This window comes from Acipenser ruthenus, chromosome 7, assembly GCF_902713425.1.
Source record: "Acipenser ruthenus chromosome 7, fAciRut3.2 maternal haplotype, whole genome shotgun sequence".
NCBI lineage: Eukaryota > Metazoa > Chordata > Actinopteri > Acipenseriformes > Acipenseridae > Acipenser > Acipenser ruthenus.
The window spans coordinates 18,519,301-18,543,282 of NC_081195.1; the positions used below are offsets into that span (position 1 = coordinate 18,519,301).

The window sequence follows — 23,982 nt, forward strand, 5'->3', positions numbered from 1 at the left end:
ACTTCCTTGCTGCCTGGTATTTTCCCACACCAGACAGACATACACTAGCAAACTTCTCCACATATTTAACTGTGAACACTAAAAGGGGCACAATATAATAAAACTTAGGGTAGCTCTCTGAATACTTATTGGTGTATATCAGCATGCGACTCATCAGACACCAGGGATTTACAAACAAATAAAAAAGCTACCCGCTGGCAAGCTTCCAGGAAGATCTATCTTTCAAATGGCTTTTGTGAACACTTGTCTAAATGCCCTAAGGACTTACTCAGCATGTACTAAAGAAATGTAACATATACTCCATCTATTTAGGGCAAACCTTGCCTTTGTTTTTTCCTACCATGGGCCAGTCCTCTGTGAATTAGGCTATTCTTTTCAAATTGCATATGACGTATTTCTTTCACAAGACCACATAGAATACACAATTCAGGTTAAAAGCAACTGAATCTTTCATGTTGAGGCAGGCTGAGACTTGTTGGGCAACACAACCTATAGACAGATATTATATTTTTTCATATTATATTATAATTAATGTTCTGAGTTGGTATATCAGATTTTGCATTGATTTGTTTTCTGTGGGGGAGCCAGGTTTTGTATGTAACATAATAACTGATGGTTTTGCAAGATTCAGTGGGGTATAGGGTTTAATTTTTCAAATGGCAAAAAACAACAATGGGAACATTCTAAAATGTTGACAAAGCAATGGTATCACACTGGTATATTATAAGAATTTACTGCAGTACTAAGGTAACATCAGTACACATATTAAATTGTTGCTACAGAAAGTACATCAGGGCTTGAGCAAAACATTAGAAATAGTTGCCACAAATACTGTGGTGTTGGACCTTCATGGGTAGCCAGTACTGCTTTGACATGACATGACGTCTCTATTGAAAATCAGCGGTGTTGAGTGTCTTGATAAATAGAATATCTTTTGAAACGCCCTTCTAAATGTAATTGGCTGAAGTAGTTCTGAGTGAGGCTGGATTTTCATTGATTAAAAATTTTAGTGTGTGCTCCCATTGACAAGAAAGATTGCAGTGTTTTTGGCACAGTGCGAGATTGACAGTTGGAAGTTTGTCTGTTTGTTGGGAAGTTTGTCTGGTTGATTGGAAATTTGCACGTACAGCCTTTCGTATTAATGAATTGACAAATGAATTAATGAATTATTAGATGAATTAACAAATACGTTTATGAATTACTGTATGAATTGACAAATTTATGGACAAATTGCTGGACAAATTGACCAATTCACAAATTGACAAAGAAATTGACAAATTCACGAATTGACAAACAAATTGACAAATGGCTGGATAGTTTTGGTACAAATGGCGCTCCATACACAACAGCATAAAACAGCCATAATCGAACAGAAACATTCAGATAACGGCTACAGTTAGCACTGCTGAATTACTCGGAGGCGGGGCCATCCTTGCAAATCAAACTGACTGGCTTTCTAAAGTGCCACTCAGCTCTGATTGCGGGCGGGGGAAAAAAAAAATAACAACCAACAAACAGCTGCTGACTTGGCTTGCCAACTAATACAACTCTGCAGGGACACTTTGCTCATGTGGCTCTGCTTTACCCAATCAGATTCCTGGCCAGCGCCAGAGTCAGTGAGCTGAAAGAACGAGTAACGAGATGCTTCTGGGAAATGTAGTGGAGTAAAAAGTACACTATTTTCTAAACAAACGTACTTGAGTAAAAGTAAAAGTATCCCAAAAATAAAGTACTTAAGTAAAGTACAGATCCCCAAAACAAATACTTAAATTGTGTAACAAAGTATTTCTACTGTGTTACTTTCCACCCTTGCATGTGGAGAAGTTTAGCTGGGTTTGCTAGTGTATGTCTGTCTGGTGTGGGAAAATACCAGGCAGCAAGGAAGTACACCAGCAAATATTAGTCAATGGGAGGGACCCTTGTTAAATTACGACCATTTTTGACCCTGTTATTGGGTTGCTTGGGTAATGCTCATTGGGAGCACACGAAGAACAGTTCATTTCTTAACAAAAAGTCAAATGTTATCAGCTTCAAATATTCTGATAGTTCTATACTTTAAGGGACATTTTAGGGAATGGTTTTTGAAGAGTGTTTAAAAAAAAATTGTAAGTCTAAACAGTAAAAAAAAACAGAATAAACTTAAAAGCCTTTTCTAAAACAGTGGAAACTAAACTGTAAATGTAATTTAATTAATTTAAAAAGGAGTAGTAACCTTTAAATGCAGAAGAGACGCTTATACAGTAATCTTGCAGTTTACTATAACAATAATATGCTTCCATTTACTAGAGTTTACCATGATTTGTCATGTTTTTAAATGTGCTTTAGCAAACCTCCCTGTACTTTACAATGCTTATCCTGCTTTCACTATACTTTATTACACTTTGCTATACCTTTACTTGGGTAAACGTTTATAGGCGGAGGAAACTTTTATGCGATTGAACCCAACTGTAAATAACACTATGGATATATTGAAACGCAGGGTTACTGGGTCTTTAGCTTATGATTTAAAGTTAAAAAAAATCTAATGTAAGGAAATGTACTGAAATAAAAGGTTCCTGTAAGGGATCTTCAATTGCTGGATTATTCCCCTTAACACTTCAATGACAATTTCCCCTTTCTGTATATATATATATATATATATATATATATATATATATATATATATATATATCTTCAGGTTCATTTGCCAACATACCAAGAATAAAGGAAGTATTCTGGATCCTGTACCCCCTGTACCCCCAGCTCCATTTACACACTAGCCCCAACCCTATTCCCTCATTTTGCTGTCCTGTACCTCTGGATGATATTCACTGTTTGAATATGTTTTCCTCTGTATGCAGTTCAAAACCCATGCAATCCAATGGGGACCAGCACAGTCCACAGCAGGATTTAAACCTTGCAAAGTTACAAACTAAGTATTTTAGTGTCTGGTAAGTACAGTATGAATAATGTTAGGAGGTTAGAAATCCCAAAATAAAATCAGACTCTTTCCTTTGTTTTTATTTTTTTTGCTGGTCCTGCAGACACAAAGTGAATAAACAAAACTAAACTAACCTAAAAATCTTCTCAGAAAAAAGGAGAGGAACATAGAAAGAAACAGAAGAAAGCAGGTTCATTCCCTGTTCCATTTGGTTTTATGTGTAAAGATATCATTTATTTCATCTAACACATAATTTATTGTGTGTTTCATATCAAGTTTAATTTATTACATTTTTATACTGTAGGCTGATTTGATGAAACACATTGCATTGTTTCTGTATATAATTGAGTTTATTTGTAATTAACCCATTTATCAACCCAGTGACAATTTCACCCTGCCTCTAGTATGACTTGAAACATATTAATATATTTAAAAAATTACCTTTAGAGATGGGAACAGGGAGTTCCTATCAGCTTATTGTCTTCAAACCATTTCTCTGCCAATTACACAATTTTACACTACGTAACAATATAATATCAATTAGAAAACTGAATAATTCATTATAAAGATGTGTATTACCCTAACAAAATCTAAACAGAATGACAACACACTACTGTTAACTAGATGCAATTAAATGTTTATTGGGTCATACAATTGTACCTGCCTTATTATTGCCCCAAAGTACAGTTGTTTTCATATTGTAATGCCACTGAATACAATTGAATACCACTGAATACCCAGTACTTCTCCCTCTTGGAATTTAAAAATTTTGAAAATGTTAATACAAACTCTCTGTTGGATTGCACCACTCCCATTCTGAATACCTCACATCAGATACCAGAGGAGATGATGCTTGATAATAGAGAGAGTTGAGGTATGTCATTTAGAGACAGCAGTCAACCTGCTTTGTGTTTTCTGCATCATCAAATCTGTATTCATGGCAACTAATATCTCCTTTAATCCCTGTGTTTACTGTGATGAGACTACACAGTTTAGATTATCAATCACATTTTGGGTGCTATCTGTTCCTTTGAAGGAATGATAACCAACCTTTTAAAATGTTTACGTTCTATTAAATGTTAATTAAATATTATTATTATTATTATTATTATTATTATTATTATTATTAATTTAGCACATGCAAATATTTTATGTTGGTCACATGGTTAAATATCCCCATCACAGTAACTGACATAGCAGGTTTACAGAAACTATATACAATTGAAGGTGTCAGCAACCACAACCTTGGCAGGGCTCTGGACTCTTGACTGGAGGGTCGTGGGTTCAATCCCAGGTGGGGACAATGCTGCTGTACCCTTGAGCAAGGTACTTTACCTAGATTGCTCCAGTAAAAACCCAACTGTATAAATGGGTGATTGTATGTAAAAATAATGTGTAAAAAATAATGCAATTGTATGTAAAAATAACAATCTTGTAACAATTGTAAGTTGCCCTGGAGAAGGAAATCTGCTAAGAAATAAATAATAATAATAATAATAATAATAATAATAATAATAATAATAATAATAATAATAATAATAGGTAAATGTGAGTGTAGTGTGAAAGCATATATTTCACTACACGTTAGACTTGCGATATTTGAGATCTATTATGTTGATTTTCTCAACCTAAAGTACCTTCACATGATTTTAACCCAACCACTAAAGATAATATGTAAACTCATCAACAGCCAATCTGACTTTGACTCTAGAATAACATTCTAATTGGGAATGGAATGTGCAGTGTTTATAAATGGAAAGTGGTATTTTCATTAAAAATTCTTTACATGCTGTGAGGGGTAGGTGCAAGCAATCAGGCAAAAAGGCAGGAAATCAGGCAGCCATTAAAATAATAATCCTACTAAGCACTTTTATTGAACAAAAATAAAGGAAAACAAAACATTTTTAAACAAATCATAACAATATATATGTTAACTTCTGGATGATTTTGGCAGCACCCCACTAGAGCTCCTTCCCAAACCCAGCCTCTACAGGACTGAACAATCAGGCCACTTGCAGCTTTTTATACATCTGGCTCATTTAAAACTAATTGAATTATGAATTAATTGAACCACCAATCAAGGACCACATTTTATACATTTATACTGCAGAATATGGGAATGAATGAAAACAAGTACCAGTATAAAATAAATGAACACAAAATAAAATCCCAATAATAAACACTGTTTACAAGTGAGGGTTTTTCACTCCTTCACCCTTGCTCTTACCTGATAAAAAAACCCAAATATTGAGAACTATGAATGTAAATTCCCCTAGCTCTAAACATTTTGACTCTGTCATACCCCTTAATATAGTCTTCTAATTCTTTTGAATTTATTGCAGCCATGTCATTTTATGAAATATAATTCTGTTCTGGCATATGGCAGGTTTTTTATAATCAGTCTATAAAATGAACACTTTGTATGGCTTGTGTGTCTATGCCTCTCATGTACTCAGGGTAGTGATCACTTTGCTTGCCTTGAACACAGAGACGTGTATGTGTGCAGAAGGTCCAATAAAACTCCTCTCTCAAAGCCAATTTTTTTTTTTTTATTTCTTCCAGGGATTAAGCAGAGCAAGCCAAGCTCCTTGTGCATTTGCCCAAATATGAGCAAAAAATGTTGTGCTGCACTTGCTGTTTTAGGATAATGGCAGATTTAAGAAGATGGGTCTTAGCTTGTCTACACTCAAAGCTTGTTTTACTGAGTCTGAGTTATTATTTAGTGTAAAATTTCGATAACAGTCAGGCTTCTGCTTGGTTTGTAGAAGACAGTCCGTTGACCTGCTTTAACTTTTGTGTGCACATTTTGTTAAAATAAGTACCTCTGTGATATACAGTTTTGTTATTGGTGTAATATATTGGAACAAATTAGAACTGCACGACATATAACTGGCAGTTAGGTGTAGGATCAACATGACCAGCCAGGATGGAGGATACCATTCCATAATAATTGCAGGCTCTTATTCCCTAGGTAATTCGGGGGTAAGTCTGCAGCAAATTCTTTTTCACTTTCCTCTTCAATCGTTCAGTTCCTACTAGCAGTCCTCTGTCAAAGACTATCAGCTTTTATAAACTACAGAATTCATTTTCAAAACAAATTAATCAGTCAATCGAGCTACAGCCTAATCACATATACATTAGGGGCAGGTGTTTAAGTTTTGTCTATTCTCTGTACGTGTGACTGTAGGTGATGTTTTTTCTCATTTCATTTGCACGTTGCAGTGGATGACAGGGGAATTGCTGTATATGGGACTGTTTTTGTTGACTCATAACTGGTTTACAGTTAATATTCTTGGAACATCTTGTGTTTATATATTTGTGTAAATACAGTAGGTATAGCTTTCACAGTTACAACAGTGCTGTTGACAGCATTAAATTCAGTTGTAGATTCTGTGGACTTGAAAGCAGAGTGCGTGCTGCAGGTTACATTCCTCCTTGTGTTCTTGCTTGGGTGTGCTTCTTTCAAAAGTACTCAGAATGTTTCAAACAATACATAACATACTGGACTGGTACAATACAATTTACATTTTTAAAATGCCTTTCATGTACGGAGCCTCACAAATAATCATATACCTAATGCATCAGGTGCCTAAGTAAGAATGCTTTATACCTGAGAACTGCATAACAGAATTTAGCTTGACATTTCTGAAACCGATGATTACAAACTTATTTTTTATTTTTTTTGCATTACAGTAGCTTCAGGTTTCTTTAACATTAGGGATTAGTATTAGTGTTGAACACTTCTAGGTTTGCTTTCAGTAATGGTAAATAAAATCTACTTAAAGTAATTCTGCGATAGGATTTGAAAAAAAAACCTGATCATTGATATTATTGAGAATTTCTTTAGACTTGATTATTTATTTTACTAAAACATTGTTATTGTTAAACATGTTATAGCAATATTCAGCTTTTCATAAAGCTGAACAGGATCAGCACCCCTGTTACCAAGATGTTCTGTCCTCTCTTCCTGCAGACATTCAATTTGTCCATAAAATTATATATTTATAAATATAATTTGGTATTATATAACAAGGGGCCATAACAGTGAAAGGGCAGTTGGTCCTTCTACAGTACCTTGCATTCATGTTGGACCTATAAATTAAAATAAAAGCCTTTCATACAAATACCTTGGGGATAAACCTGAAGATGAACATGACTATTATCTGCAACACAAAGGATACAATATTACACTGAAACGAGTGCTATGCTTGCCAGATAGCTCGCTTGCAACATAGGCTTTGCATTCCACTGATTTTTTTTTAAGCTCTTCACGGTTTACCCTTTTTAAAGTATAGTTCACAGCTGCTTGTTCAGACAGACCCCTTTATCATGTTTAAACTATAATTATAATAGTTTTCTGGTAAATGGAAATTACTTGGGAAAGGATGTAGTGTAGTCAGAAGCTGGCTTTTCTTCAACTCTATATAGTAGATAAACTACTGCTGTAGATCTTTTGTTGTAGATCATATGATCTGATTACAACTAGACCCTTGAAGTGATTTGAACTGCAGTACACCACACAAGTCAATGGGCACCAGGATGCAAAAACTGGTACTTTTCCTCTATAGCATGCTCTGTGAGATATCTGCATATTCGAAATGTAAGTATAAAATACAAGCAAACGATCTTAAACAGACATAAAAGAGGACCAACGATAATATAGCTCAGGCTATATTCATTGATTTTGAATGCTTGGGTACCACTCCTTTCACTGGGAGTTTAATGTTTTAGTTGAAGGATGTCCAGTAAAATCAAAGTGTAACCCAGAAGATCTGGTTTTGACTCCATTCACAATCCACCACCTTCCCGAGCTCCGTCATTCCAGCTACTCGGTTTAACTGGTTCTCCAAAACAAAAGCTCAATTGCCACGTCCAGAAACTAGGAAACAGCTCTGAAGGTTTTTGTTGAACATGCTGAATCAATTCAGAAAATACATTTCTAAATCACTCAAGTTGTGGCCAATTACTTAGATATATTCAAAGCAAATGTGGGTTTCTTTTGCTGTTTCAGCTGTATGTGTTTAGTTTAGGGTTGCTTTACCCCCTCCCTTCCTCCCATAACTATATTACTTGCAATGTACAAGTTTGTTAATACACAAGACCTTAAATGTTGCACTGACAACGACCATTTGATCTTGTTATGCATCGTACAAGTAGCCAATCAGGACAAGCCCATGCCTTGTGATACATATCGTATCGCACCCTGTATATCATACGGTATCATTGCACCTCTACACCCCTACTCTGGTATAACTAAAGAAGAGTAGACACATGTCTTAGTGACTCAGACGTATCCTTTACACAGGTAAAAGAAACAGGTTAATGATTCTGTCCTGTATGGCAGATCATATTTTGAGAAACAGCTAACCTACTGGACAAGAACCTGATGGATGTATATACATTTATTGACAGTTTATTATTTTTCTAACTAGCTAAACCATAAGGACTTTTTACAGAAAGGCTCATTTACAGCAGACTTTATTTTACATTTTATAATGAATTTTGTAAATTTTGTTGTTGTAGAAATGCCAAAAATGTTATGTAGCCTGCACTGAGTGAACAAATTTGCCCTGATGATATTTTACTGCACCCCTAAGTGCTCTGTAGGGGTTATTGCATTCAGTGCCTTTTAAAGAACACTATAATTACAGAAAATGGTTCCATTCTGTTCAGTTTTCCTCTTGAAGTCTGCTTTGAATAACAGGCTGATAAATTAGGCAAGTATCACCTTCTGACCACAGTAGTCTATTGGTACCAACTGATGAGTCAGAAACATCTAAATGGCTAAACGATCCATCATTTAAATGAGTTCCCAAAAGTATTTTCTAATTACTTAACGGTTGATAAGGTCAGGTATTCCTGTTGGAACTATTTGGCTTGTCTAAAATGTTTACTGCCAATTGCATATTGTTTTAAGTAAGTTAGTGTTTTGTGATGTTTTCCATAGTATATCTAGAATAATGTGAAAACCTTAAACAAAAAGAGTTTATGGTCCCAATGGACCCTTGTACTATTGATAGAAAGTGGCTTGCCTCATAGTCTAATGATCTTCAAATTAAATGCAAATACACTGTCAAAAATTCAAAAAGAAACACCTTACAATACTGAATCTTGGTCTGGCTACATTATAAGACTCACTTAACTTTTAAATAGTTTTAGATTCTAAAGTGTATTATGTGACTGAGATTCTAATACAGTTTGCATAGTAACCAATTGTCCAGATCACGTTAAAAAAAGAGGTCGGCAATCTCAATGTTTTTTTTTCCAAAAAGATTTTGCAGCATTGGAGAAGAGCAGCTAGGTCTATTCCACATACAGTGGTGGGTGTTTTATTGGGATCGTTCAAGAGCTGCCTGGATATGGCCCTGGGTTCAGAAGAATATTAGAAACTATAAATATATAGGGAGTCCCCATCTAGTAAAGGCATGGCTGCTTGTTATGCAGGATGAACTGTTCATATGCAACTAAGGGAGCATAGGTTCACGTCCTGGCTGTGTGCTGTTGGGTCGAGTTGCTGTGGTGAGGGAACATAATTGGACGTTCTAAAGTGGGGGTATATGTTGTTTTATTTCACTTCCAGTCCAATCAGGGTGTGTTTTTTGAGATATCAACCATTTAGCACTTCATATTTGTATTGGTCATGTCAACATTATGACAATTCTAATCAAGAATATGTAGATATGTATATTTGGATAAAGTTGTTTTTCTGGCGGCTTTTGCAAAAACTTTTGGAGCAACAGTCATTTAAAAAAAAAGCATATAATATTAATAAAAACGATCTATAAAGGTCTTGTATACTGAAAATTGCAAATTTCCATGTAAATATTTTTCCCTTCAGAAATACTAACTCATTCCTTCTCTGGCTATCAATCTTTTATAGCACTTGGATCACTTTACCACCAAGGAACAGGACACTTGCACTCAAATCAGCAGAAAGTGTACTTGGAGTATTGGCTTCCTTATCCATATATAGAATGTAACAGTACTTTTAAAAGACAGGTTAATGGTTACACTCTGGTGGGCCAGTTTCACTTTGAAAGAAGATGTGTGTAAACTGCTGAGTTTTAAAAAGTAGGATCTGATGACTACATTTCCAAACAACAAGAAGAATACTTTAGTTAAGAAAACTCTGAAATTGCATACCCGTACCTAGTTGGTCTATAACTCCTCTCACAGGTTACGCTATTAGATACGGAACAATAGAGTAAAGCACTGTTCTATAGGGTTGTACCTTCAGAGGCTTGTGAAGGATTGCGAAACAATAAACTGATCAGCAAAAGGAAGATACCTTTTTAAGTATTTATAATATATACTCTATAGATTCATCCCAGCCTGGTTTTCATATATTGTACAGCATGGCCAAGCTTTTCTGGCTGCTCACTAAGACATTTACATTTTTATTGAAGCCAAAGAAGCAGCTGATTAGTGACTCACCAAACTTCAAGCATGTACATTATGGGCAGCATCCAACTCACTTTTCTGGATGAAGGTCAGAAAAATAAACACACTGGTTTATTTGTCTTTGCTATAGTTTGAATTTATGATGTAATACTTAATTACATATTATACGATTTATAAAATTGGTACTTATGTATGATACAGTTTGAACATCTGTTACCATAGCTTCAAAAATACATTTTGTGTTTTTTATATTATAATCTGTTCCTCCTAATGTGTCTAAGTGGAATATTACTGGGTAAACATTACATCTAGTGTATCTAATTGATATGCTGTGAGGTGGAGCAGTTTGGAAGATGCTACTCCATTTTTCACTGTCAAGTATTTCTTTATACAATCTGCAAATTATATGTTGATTCTTTAAAACTGGTTAAGATGGGACAGTACCAGTAGTTTATTTCTATATATAGTGTATTTGTATTTTCTCCTGTAAAATAAAAAGAATTGTGATTATAATCAAACCTGCTTAACCATTTCATGCATGGCGACCTCATATGGGGACATATAACAAATTATTTTCTTGTCTTTATATAGGAGCGTATGGAAGACACAAATGCATAATGACCTCATATGAGGATACCATTTTCCCCCATATGATAAAACATAATGTCACCCCCTGCTTATTAGCAGCATATTGACATACCAATGGGAGTCAATGGAGACACGTTCCTAATAATATTACTTAAGTTACTTGTGTCACACTGCCCTTAATATCAATCCAATTACTGATTTCCACCCTTCAATTTCACTTTGGGAAACAAAAGCATAAAATTAAAAAGTTGCTGTAAAGTATTGCTGTCATCTGTCATAAAAACTAGCACACTAGCATACTGAACATTTCATTATGTATGGTGTTCTATTGTTTTTAACTTTTACAATGTGTTGTACATGTACAGCATAGTAGAGTATACAGGCTGAAAATATACTACTATAATGCAATACATTGTGTGTTCCACTGCAAAACTGACATGTTTGTGGAATCAACATCACTTCTGTGTTTTAATGCTTATTTTGTCAGGTTATTGGTGAAAAAGTGACTTTTGCTCAATCACTATGAAGTAATAATACAGGGTTTGACTGTTCAAGATCCAGATTAATTAGCTCAAGTTATATTTGAGTTTCTTCTTGATTCAGTTTTCCAGCATAGAAAATGAAGTGTTTATAATGTGCTTTGTTTCAGATTCCAGAATTCTTCATGTTAATGTGTTTGTTGATTCTTGTGATGGTGCTTTGCTGTACAGCAGTTCAAGGGGAGTGGAGTGAGGAATCCAGACGTACACCACACATATTCTTTGTTCTCAATTATATATGTTTAGTGCCACTTAGATTTACAGCTATGTCTCTTTTGAATGCTATCATTAAACTGAATTTACTGCATCAGATGAGACTTAAAAGATGCAATGCGATCAAAACAGACAATAAATTCACTAAAGCATTTTATCTAGATGTTTTAAAATATAGCCCTGATTAACACCATGAACAAAACTCCCTTTCTGTGGAGGTGGGAGATTTTATGGCAGGTGAATCTGAGGGCAAGAATTTAAAAGATGTTCCCTAATTACAGCTTTCCTTCAAGCTTCAGTCAAGTTTTTGTAATTAGTCATTTTGTTGGACTATAATAACACTCTAGAAAACACTTGCTTTGAGGGTTTTCAAGTTTATTGTTTTTTTACTCTGGTAAAATGTATAAGAAGCTAAAATATTTTCACCCAGTCAGTTTACTATTGTAAATTTGCACATTCCTTTTGGTGATTCCTATGTGCTTATTCAATGCCACAATGGAAGAGGAAGCAGAATATGAAAGGAGGGAGAACACAATATAGCTTTTGAGAATCAGTGGTATATAAAAGTAAAATGGTTTGCAAATAAGGCTTCATAGACCAAGCCAAATTATGTAGGACACTGACAAAAGACCAGCTTAAACAGATGTATTGTGTTTTACTTAATAAGCTATTCTAATTAAACTTACTTATGTATGGCGATGAAATTACTTCGTGAAATTAGGATATATTCATTCTATTTATGAAACAAGTTGTATAGAAATCAGTAATTCTAGAATGGTTGTGGAAATATTAAACTTAATGCAGCAGGACTTGAGAGTTCTAGCACTAATTTACTTTTCATATTCAGCACTGCAGTCATATTTTTGTTTTACCAGATCTCTTTTCGGAATTCATGTTGCCATCATTCAAATCCTATGGCAGAATTATCGGGCAAATTGCACTGTTTCAAACTATGGCACATTGCTAAAAGTAATTCCCCCCTAATTCAGCTATTTAATTTAGGATTAAACATCATTTATTTTCCTAACATTGTCCTGTACTTGTTATATAAACAGAGTGCTCCATGAAGTAGTGTAGTTATTCCATGAACATGGGGGGCTAAATGACAAGCCACCAAGGGGGCAATCCTCTATCTGTTTTATTCATAAACATTCTAAAAATGTTTAACAGGAAAGCGCAGTTAAATGAATGTCCTGTGTATTGTCTTGCAAGTTTTATATCATTAAAATAGTAACGTACTATAGCTGTACAATGGTATGATATTTATGATCAGGACTACTATTTAATGTTAGTAAAATCAATGGTATTTTCATGTTCACGGTCAGGTTTTTTATTGTACCAACTGGAGATTAGCAAAATACCTTAAAGACAGGGGTAAAAGCAGGCCTATGCAAGTTTAACAAGGCTTTCCGAGTAATGAAGGCATAAACAAAGCTGGAGGTAATATGCAGTGGTCATATATCATCCATACGAGTTTACATAGGGTGCCTGATAACAAACAGGGGTGTGTATAAACAAAATCCAGCCAGGAATTATTGACACAATTGTTCAGGCCTTGTGTGGTGATATTTACCCAATACAAGCGCTGTCACTGTGGCTCACCGGACAGTAGGTTTACTGTTTGGATTTATGAGGCAGGGTTGAAAAGTAAAGAAAAGGGAGGTCTGCTAAGCTCTGGTTAGCCTTTCATCACCCCTTTTCTCCAGTGAACAGAATGTGTATTTGTTAAATATTATCAATCAAGAAACCGCAGGGATCTCTCCACAGCAGCGGGCTGTTAGATTATGCAGGTGTTCCTGTCATAGGATTATTACTCACTTGCTCCTATAAAACGTATTGCCTACCATCAAATAAAAGGTGATTCATTCTGTAGTAAATAAAAAGTAATTGTTTAACCCTCAAGTATACATTTGCAACATTTTCCTTGGCCCCTAAGTTTTTCTTAATCTTTTTTTGATCCATTTAAAATTTGTTACACCTGTTTTTCTACTCAGTTTGAAATGACCAATTAAAATTTTGCAACCCACTTTCTGCTCTGGAGGACTAAAGATCAACTGGAAACATTGGTTCCCACAGGCCAAATTTTCACGTGTCAAACTTGTAACAAAACTACTGAACCCCAGAGGGGAGACATGGCTAGTCTCCTGATTAGTCGGGGTCACTAAAGCACAGTGAGGTGAATTTGCATGGCACCCACTGCAATCCATATGGTAGTGTTTTAACTAGGTGACCTGCTTGAAGCCAAGGTTAAAACCAATGTTCTTAGTTCTTATTGGTACTAGCAGTACTGTCACTGGTCCCCCTTTTCTGGAGATGAAAATATTTAGGTTCTTTGTTCTATGTTTTTTTTATTTACTTAAATTTGAAGCATGCAGGTACACTTTTTAGAAGTAAAAGTGGTTGCTACTTCCAGGTACAAAATCACTTCAGGTGCTATAGCTCAAGTCAGGCTCCCACCACCAGCCCCCCCAAATTTATGCAAAAGTCTTGTTTTGTATGCTGGTTTACTATAGGCCGTTGCTATATTTTACATATGGTATTACTGTATGAATAATGCCCTTAGACTTGCATTCAATGTACCAAGAGCAAGCAGCAACAAAGTAATCAGACAAACAAAATGAATTTCATGTCTTCAACACATGCATAGTAAATGAAACTACCTTGTTTAATAAAAAAATAAACTCACCTGCTCACAGAAGCATCTCATTTAAAGCCAGATATCCAGTCTCCATGTGCTTATTTTACTAATTTTGGAACCTTGTAATAAGCACGGTCTTCCTCAAATTACTATCAAGTTGATTTAGGACAAGGGTCCAGTTCACTTGTTTCACAGCATATTCCAGGATCACTCTTGTTCATTACCTCCACATACTTTTTATTTTTCTTTGTATACTTTGCATTGGGCCAGTTTAGCATCATTTTGTCAGTAAATACAGCTCACATTTAAATTAGGTCTACTCACAGTAACTAACAGACATAACAGACTCAACAACTATGTTTATGGTCTAGCTGCAACCAGGCCATATAGCATGAAGAACAGGAAATTATTAGATATTGTACCAGGAAGAAAAAGCTGTGGTTTTCTATAGTGTTTTTGTTGAACAATCTGTAAAAAGCCAAATTAAAACATAAAACAAGCAATGAACTAAAAGATCTTGGAACACAATGATAGTGCTAATGCTATTAAGAGGTAAGATATTTGTTTTTAAAGCCATATAACTCCACTATAACTCCCATGCTTTTAACTCAGTCAGCTATGATAGACAGGGAAGGGTGTAGGAAATGAAATCCAGTGATCCATGACTTTCTCATACGTGTGAGTAGAAGTTTTAGTGTATCCTTGCGGAAAGACAATCACTTACCCTTTGTTTCAATAAACCCCCTAAATGGACAAAGATTGTCACTATTTCAGATAGACAGAGTGCAGTTCTTTCACTCAGTATGTTATTTAGAGTTTGTAATTTCATATTGGAAAAACAAAATGCTTTCCACTTCATTAGCTTCGAGTTTTCTTGGGCTGTGCATGCGATTGGTAAAAAGCCATGGTTTATACAAGTTGGCATTATCTATAAGGCATAGGTGGCCGGCTGGAACCAACTGCAGTATTTCCATTATTCAATACTTATGCACTGTATAGTGTTGAAGCATAACGCCTTGAAGTACATTTGATACAAAACAAGTACTCTGAAATTGATACCAGTGTAAAACTTACAAACGTTTTTTTTTTTTTTGTGTGTAATACTAGTATGAAACTGACATTGTGGTCATGTTTTGAAATATTTTTGGACCTTTTATTTTACATATTTAATATAAATTGAGTGCATTATTGTAACATAACTCATGTTATTTGTTTTGTGTTGTAATCAGTGGAATGTTTTTTCTAAGCCTTCCAGAGAACTGAGTAGATCAACATATGTATTTTCTCATTTATAGCTTTTGTGCCTGCAGTGTTCTGCAAAGTTTACTATAGGTCAGTTTTTCTTTGGGAGATTGTCTGGAAAGAATGTTATATTGTTATGATGATTAATAATTTAAACTTTCAATTGAAAGTCAGGAAAGTGTCTCTATGACTCGGTATTGTCTTTGAACAATGAAAAACAACTAAATAAAGCATAGCTAAAGCAACTCGTTTACTGTTATTAGGAAGCCTAAAACCAACCCTTAAAATAGTTTTTAAGAAAGCTGCTATTGACTACTGTGTCAAGCAATAACTTCTGTCATGTGTCTGCTATTTTATTGTGTTGTTTGACATTGGGGGCGTTTCCATGTGTGTTCTAATTTTTCTCGAGACATTGTGCTTGAGTCAAATGAAAAATGACCCTATATATTTCAGGTTTCCATTGACTGAGCTTATTTTACTCGAGAAGACCCTCTTTTCACCTGACGTCATGCAAATGAAGGGGAAAGGAGGAGGTCGATATGAAAATTAGCAATGCGTAGTTTTCGTGCTGTTTTCGCAGACAGCTCGGGAAAATGTGGTTTCCATGCACAGAGAACAGGTACACAAGAGAATCTCACCTATAAATCCATGGTTGTCAGGTGACATCTTGTTTGACTGAAACTCTAAAGCAGTGTTAAGATCTTGTAATAAAGCTGTTGTAAATGCCTCGTGCCTGGTTGTTTAAGAATATGTTTTATTGCTTTGCCTAAATTGTTTTTCAAATGTCCATTGGTGGGGTGGCATATTGTTAGTGGTGAATAATATTTCAACTAATTTATCACACAACTTATTAATTAAAAAAAAGTATATAATGAAGCTGTCCAACCCAGCTATTACAGAAAACTAGCAGAGACGTAGGATTATAGAGATCTGCGCCAGACAGCTTCCCACGTATGCTCCCAAGGCTGTCTGGATTGGGAGCAGTGGACGTTTTCACGTGAAATGTGGGTTTCCATGTGAAAATGGGCGTGGATTTCCCGTGTTTTACGTCAAACCTGATTCTGTCGAGCTGTTCTCCCAAACGTGCACGTGCATCTCCACTTCACGTGTAAATAACCACACATGGAAACACCCCCATTGCTGATAATCACCTTGATCCTTATGTTTCCTCTTTTGTTTCATGTGCAGTGACCCCGTCCAGCTCCAGGTTCTTCACAACCAGGTTCTTCTTGAGCAACAGCAAGAGGGGGTCCCCACTCACCAGCCTGAGCCTACATCCCAGTTCACTCCGTCCACAACTGAGCCTCCATACATCATGAGCATCCTTAACTCAGGCCATCCCCCCTTCCAGCAGACCCCAGCATCACCCCCCAACAACAACAACAACCTCCCTCAGACCTTCAACTATGCCAGGCCCAAGCAGTTCATCACTACCCAGAACCTCTCACCCACCGAATCCCCCGTGCCCATGCTAAATGCAATGGCCCAGGCATCGCAGAGATCACTGAGTGAAGACAATTATGCAGGATCCCCGATAACACCTACATACCCTGATCAGCTGTTTCAAACCAGGGCCTTGCAGTCCCCCACAAGCCCCATTAGATTTGTTAGCTCTCCCCCTTCCTCTACCTCCCTCTTCTCTGCTTTTTCTATCCGGCCCCAGTCTCCGGCTGCCTCCCCCACTTCCAGCAGCTCAACACCCAGCCCCATCCAGAACCCAGTGGCTTTCCTCAGCTCTGTGCTTCCATCACTTCCGGTGTCTCAACCAACCAACGCAATGGGGCTCCCCAAGAGTGCCCCCTCTGTGTGAGTACTATGCAGGAGGGACTTCAGTATATATTAGATCTGAAACAAAAGCAGAAAAGAATCCATAATTATGAAACACTCAGTAATAAAATAGGCAGTGACTTGTAAGATCTCTATAAGGATCCAATATATTACTAAAACAGTAAAATCCTGTTAGCTAAATAGTGTTTTGACAGACATTTGTATGCACCTAACAGAATTGCCTGTCTAGTGGTCAAATCCAAGAACAAGGTTTTATTCTTTGACACATTCATTTCTAGAAGCGGACTGCACTGTGTTTTACTCAGAGTGCAGCAGACTTGCAATGACTCTCTAATGTGTGTGGGTTTCCAGACTGCTAAATTGACAACTTGGATGGCCCCACATAGATGTTTTTAATTGACATCTGTGGATAAACAAGTTATTTTTCCTTGCAGCTAAAACTTGACTTTCATTTACTAAAAGCATGTAAATACTGTGTCCCTTTAGGGGTTCATAAGGATTCCTAGTCTTCTTAATTCCTAGTCTTCAGAGGTTTAGTGCTCTTTTCAGATGTCTAGTTCCCTTCCTTGGATCCTGCTTCAAACTGACTTGCACTGTTATTCTGAAAGCACGGACTGAACCTGCCGCTCTTACAATACAGAACAGTACTGCTTACCTCGAGTAGAACACGTGAATTTCAAGAAGATCCTGACAGCAAATCCAGTGGTGGCTGGTGGCCAGCAAATGTAGGTGAGGGGGTGGGGGTCCGTGGGGCCAACCTCAGTGGTAGAAGCACTGTCCAGGGGATCTGTATCTTGCTGGAAGCAATACCAAATCTTTGCTCTGCGATGTCTTATCCTGGCAAATGTTATTAAAGTCAGGAATGTCAGCCATCATGTCTTTTACAATTGAAAACATGGCTAAAGCATTTAATCGTTCGGTTTTCATACATTTAAAAAATATATAATATAAAAAGTGAGATGTTGAAATAAGACAAATATATTAAACACACCACATGTACTCTGAAATTTAAATGTGTATTTATTTAAATTTAAGTTGTCCCTGAATCTAAATCAATCCCAAGTTCAAAGACCAAGAACAGGAAAAAATAAGACCTTAAAATGGAAGTCACAATTAACCAAAGGAAAAAAAAACAAAACAAAACAAAACAAAAAAACACTAATTAACAATGAAGTAGATTTTTATATTCAGGAACCAGCACATGATTTCCATTACACAAGAGTAGAATATATATATATATATATATATATATATATATATATATATATATATATATATATATATATATATATATATATATATATATATATATATATTTAAAACATACAAATATACTGTACGGTATATTTAATAAACGATTACCCCAAACAGGCAGTAGTGGTCGGTAAATTAACAAAAATAAAAAAAAAATTGACTAACACAGCAAGATATTATTGAGCTTAAGTTAAAGCACTGCTGAAGAGCAGCAGCCTCAGGAGAAAAAGTGACAGACGGCGCAAAATAAAAGCAGATTAAAACTGTGAAAAGAATGAAGCTGAACAAATACCGCCTGAATGTGCACCGCCCGAATGTGCGCAATAAAGTGAAGTAACTCAATTAAAAGAACATAATTAAATAAATCAATCAATAAACAAGAAAATACAAACAAAATACTTATTAAAGTGCCAAACAGTGAAATTCAAAATCAATACAAAATCCCTCTATATAAAATAAAACACCCAAACATAAAACAGGCAAGTGCCATAATCCGTCTGTACCAAGCACTCCAGCAGAAATCAGGCGCCACCCACACACGATTATCGTACATTTGGCCATCGATCATACATAGTACAAGGGTTGAAATAATCGTACAAATACGATAATTATCGTACATCTGGCAATGCTGCTGAGAAGAGACAAAGTCGTGCTGCTCATATTTCTAGCCTTTGTTGTCTTGGTAAATGCGCGCTGATCGCCTTGTTCGCTAACCGACTGCGCAACAGCCAGACATTTTTAGGCCAATCCCAGTCCTGGCTGACAGCTGGCTGCCACCGCACATTTGCAATGCGGATTTGGGTGCTCGCATTTCTGACTGATGTGCCAGTGTCATGTGAGAGGGGGGAACACACATCACTCAGAAGGGAAGCGCAATTCATTGGGGGTTCGGCGAGCTAGCGAACACTGTTAACTGGCTGCCCCAGAGCAGATCTGATTGGACTAATGGTAAGTGCTTGGTTTACAAAATGTTTATTCAATTAAATGATTGGTGGGGAGTGAAACTGCTTTGGTAGTGTTCCCCACCTGATAATTGACCCATGGGAAAAAAAATATTTAAAACTAAGTTGCAAATGTACACTGGAAAGTCAGACCTTTCAAAAGAAAAAAACAGATCTTTGAAAAAAAAACTGAAGTTTTGAGATTTGGATCAATCGGACACTAGGAACCAGACAAGCATTGCTAGCATCCTTTTCTTCTGTTCTTAAGTTGTCCAGAGTTAGAAGTATGGAACAGATGTTTGTGTCAGGATCATTACTGGATGAGTATAAAAATAGTAAAAGTCCAATGTAGTTTATTAATAACCCCCAAGGACTGGATGGTGCTGGATTAGAATCTAAATGCTCAATTGCTTCATCTCCCCACCTAGGAATCCCCAAGGAATACCGAAAAGGAATCCGAGGTCTCCTCGCTCGGTGTCAGATGATGAGATCCGGGACACTAAAGACACCATCCTACACGACTTGGAGATGAAGCTGCGTTTTAAAGAAGACAACTGGCACAATGGACAAGTATGGGCCTATCTGTCTGTCTGCGTGCTGGTCTCTTTCTGTCCCTGTGGGCCTTGGCTCTAAAATTGTCTCTTTAATAATGTATATATAAGGGGGCTCCCGAGTGGCGCATCCAGTAAAAGCACTCGCTAAAGTGCAGGATGCTCTCTATAGCCTGGACGTCGCCGGTTCGAGTCCAGGTTGTTCCACAGCCGACCATGGATGGGAGCTCCCAGGGGGCGGTGCTCAATTGGCCGAGCGTCCGGGGGGAGGGAGGGTTAGGTCGGCCAGGGTGTCCTTGGCTCACAGCGCACCAGCGACCCCTGTAGACTGGCCGGGCGCCTGCAGGTCTTGCCTGTAAGCTGCCCAGAGATGCGTTATCCTCCGAGGCTGTGGCTCTGAGGCAGCTGCACGGTGAGTCTGCAGAGTGTAAAGAAGCTGGCTGACGGCACACGCTTCGGAGGACAGCGTGTGTTCATCTTCGGCCCTCCCGAGTCAGCGCAGGGGTGGTAGCGGTGAGCTGAGCCTAAAAATAATTGGGCATTTCAAATTTGGGAGAAAACAATAAAACTAATTGGTATGACTAAATTTTTTAAAAAATGATAATGTATATATAACTAGTAGGAAATGTTTATATCTTTGTAAAGTACCGAAGTTTACAGCCTTATTATTTACAGTTGTCACGTGACCCCTTTAAGATAATAAAGTGCCCTATGTAGTTAATAAACACAGACAAGCTGTACGAATCAATCAGCAAAATCAGCAGATCAAAATTACATCCAGATTTCAACTATTTTCTGATTGATGAGGAGCAAGAAAAAATTATGTAAATTCAAGAATATAGAATAATGAAGAAAAGAGCAATATCCACATTTTAATGAAACTAGAGAAATTAATCATTTACAACATATTTTAACAAATAAAGTGCACCCTACTGTGTGTATAAGGATGTAATTCCACCTCAGGATTTAAAGGAATTATAGCCTTATTATGTACAGTTGGAAGTACATTATACCTTAGAAAATATACAGACTGCAGTTGATAATTATAGTGGTGCTCCGTTGGCAGGCTCGTCCTTATAGATATTTCACAAGAAATAGTCCCAAAAGCAGTAACTCTATGGGCTATGCACGAGAATAGACTATGTTCAAACACCTTGCAAACTCATTACGCCAAAGACTGGCACATGATGCACCCTAATGAAAGTGACAGGGCAGGTGTTTTTTTCATCCAACTCCACTGCGGTTGCCCACACGTATATAAAAGTTGGCTGACGATGTGTTAAGCATTATGTAGAGTATATTCTCAGACCAAGTAGAATCTTGGAACTAAATCCAAATCTCTAACAAATTTGTACTTGTACGCAACGTTCATATCTGTGGATATCTGGATCGCTTTCAAAGGAGTTAGACTTCAAAAGAACCACAAGAATGCTTGCTGAAGTTCCAGTGTTTGTGAGCACACAGACTGGCCCTATTACTCCCTAACATGGTGGCAGGAACCAGTGTTTAAGTACTGTTTCCTTTCCAGGTGTGCATTCCATTAATACTGCCTTCCCTGGAGAGAGAGATGGTACTTTAATAAAGCTGATACCAACATTTCTAACGTTAGCATATATGAAATAAATTACCTTAAAACGTTTCCTCTATATATTCTTATCAATTTAACAAAACAGTATTTGGAGAATGTGTCCTTTTTATCAGAGCTTGACTATTCATAACTTCTTACTGCTGCAAGTGGCAACTTTAAGATGCATACTGTGTTTGACTCACAGGATGACGTGGAGGTAAGCCAGTTTCAGGGGGTGAAGCTTTTACCCCTAAGCTACCAATTTCTTTGGCAATTGTAATCATGGTCTGTTTCTGTGCAGAAAGCTAAACTAGGGAGTAAAGTAGTAAACAGAATATATATATATATATATATATATATATATATATATATATATATATATATATATATATATATATATATATATATCATATTTTAGTTTAACTGTTCAATTAAATTGATCTAAACAGTAGCAGATGTCAACACTGTCACCATTTACAGTAAATATTAAAATAGGACAAAACCTGCTCTTTTTACGTAGTTTCTCTAATTGCTCATTATACACAGTATATGCAATTGATTGTTATACTCTAAGGAATCAGGTGTTATTAGGGCTTCAACTAGTTTTTATCTCAAGCATTTAAATTTGCTGGGTTATATTTTAATTAACAAAATAGTTTGGGATTTTCAATCAACCAGTCTTTATTTTATATAGCGCCTTTCATAGTGGACCACCATTACAAAGTGCTTTACAAGTAAAAAACAGTAAAAAAAATACAGTAAAAAAAAATGCATAATATGTGAAAAACAAAGCATAATACATTAAATACAAGGCTAGAGTGTGAAAATTGTGGATTTGTATGTCATATAGAATCATAAGAAGATACAGTGAAAGATCAGAAGTAGCAGGTTCACAACAGTATGCGTATGTCATATAGAATCATGAGAATAAGATACAGTGAAAAATCAGAAGTAGCAGACACAACAGCTAATAACAGATATCAGGCTTAAAGAGCATGGAAAGCAAGTGATATTTTAATATCACTGCCATAATATGTATAAAACATTGTATTTTGAAGACATCTGTTTTTATATTGCACCCTACCCACAAAACTTCAAGGACTGTTTTTTACAAAAAGGTCACTTAGGTTACACAGTGGTTTGGCATTCCTTAAAAGTTTGTGACTAGGGCCCATTGTCTTATTATTGAAGTAATTGTAGCTAACCATGCACATCCATTCATTATATAGGTTTCAAATGTGCATTTTATTGTTAAACTTGATGGGACATATTTCCAGTCTTTAATTAACTTCTATTTTTTAAAGGAGAAAAAACACCTTATTGACTTCACAAAACTTCTATCAAACACTGAAGCCCTGTAATGTATGGTATCTCAAACAATCTCTACTTGTTTATTTCTCAGTTTTGTACATTACCGTTGAATCTTTAAACAAAATAAGAGTTAATTAAAGACTGGAGTAAACGCTTTGAAAATATGGCCTGATATCTCATACTACAGTAGGCTAAAGAAATATTTTGTAAGCCTTGCTTTTAGACTGTTTTGTACTTCCTGGATCATTTCACCTGGAGAGTGAAATTGTCCCCAGCCCTTCATGGGTTCTTTCTTGTCAAATACCAGTCAGCTTCTTCCTTTATTGACTGACATTGTTTCAGCTGCTAAGGTGCTTCTTTCCCAGAAGACACTGCTGAGGTGAAATGACCCAGGAAGTGCAAACAGATGACTGAAGAAAAAGGCATTGTTATCAGACACAACACTAAAACATGTACAACATTTAATGTGATATGAGTCTTGGCAGTCACCATTGCAGAAACAAATTCTTTTTGATATAATGAAGAACAAATAACCCATTCTGCTTTGGTATTAAGTGGATAATATTTGGGGTGTCACCACACTTGTGGGACATCTTGCAGTGAATAGGAGAAGATTGTCTTTTAAGGAACACCGGGCAGGATTTTCAAAAACCAGTGTTATTGTATCACACTTGCGGTATAGTAATGAGAGCTTTAGTAGCAAGTGATTTTCAAACGAAATGTGTTAATTAACAATCAGTTAATGCTTTGAAATTGAGTTGATGAGGTTGTTAATTAATGCATTTCTCGTTAAAAAGTTTAATTGTCGCAGGTCACCTACATCACTTCCTGTCTCAACGACTAGATAAGGGGAACTTGTTAATCAAAATGCATGTTAACGAGATCAAGAAAAATGAATGGAAGCATAATTCAGTGTTAGGGAAACTATTAGCGTACAGGGAGGCGGCTCTCCCACCAGCGAGCAGCAGCCAAATGGAAATAAAAAATAATGGGAATATCTATGTTGTGTATAATGTGTAAACTTCATTT

General features: G+C 36.3%; 1 protein-coding gene across 7 annotated transcripts in view; it reads left to right on the plus strand.

Annotated features, from left to right (window-relative positions):
* Positions 1-23,982, plus strand: part of LOC117415680 (myopalladin-like) — a 141,309-nt gene that overhangs the window by 99,226 nt on the left and 18,101 nt on the right. For all 7 annotated transcript variants that reach the window (XM_059026522.1, XM_059026521.1, XM_059026523.1 and 4 more), the window contains 2 exons: positions 16,730-17,347; positions 19,953-20,094. In XM_059026522.1, coding sequence (XP_058882505.1) covers positions 16,730-17,347; positions 19,953-20,094 — 760 coding nt within the window. The remainder of the gene's footprint in view (positions 1-16,729; positions 17,348-19,952; positions 20,095-23,982) is intronic.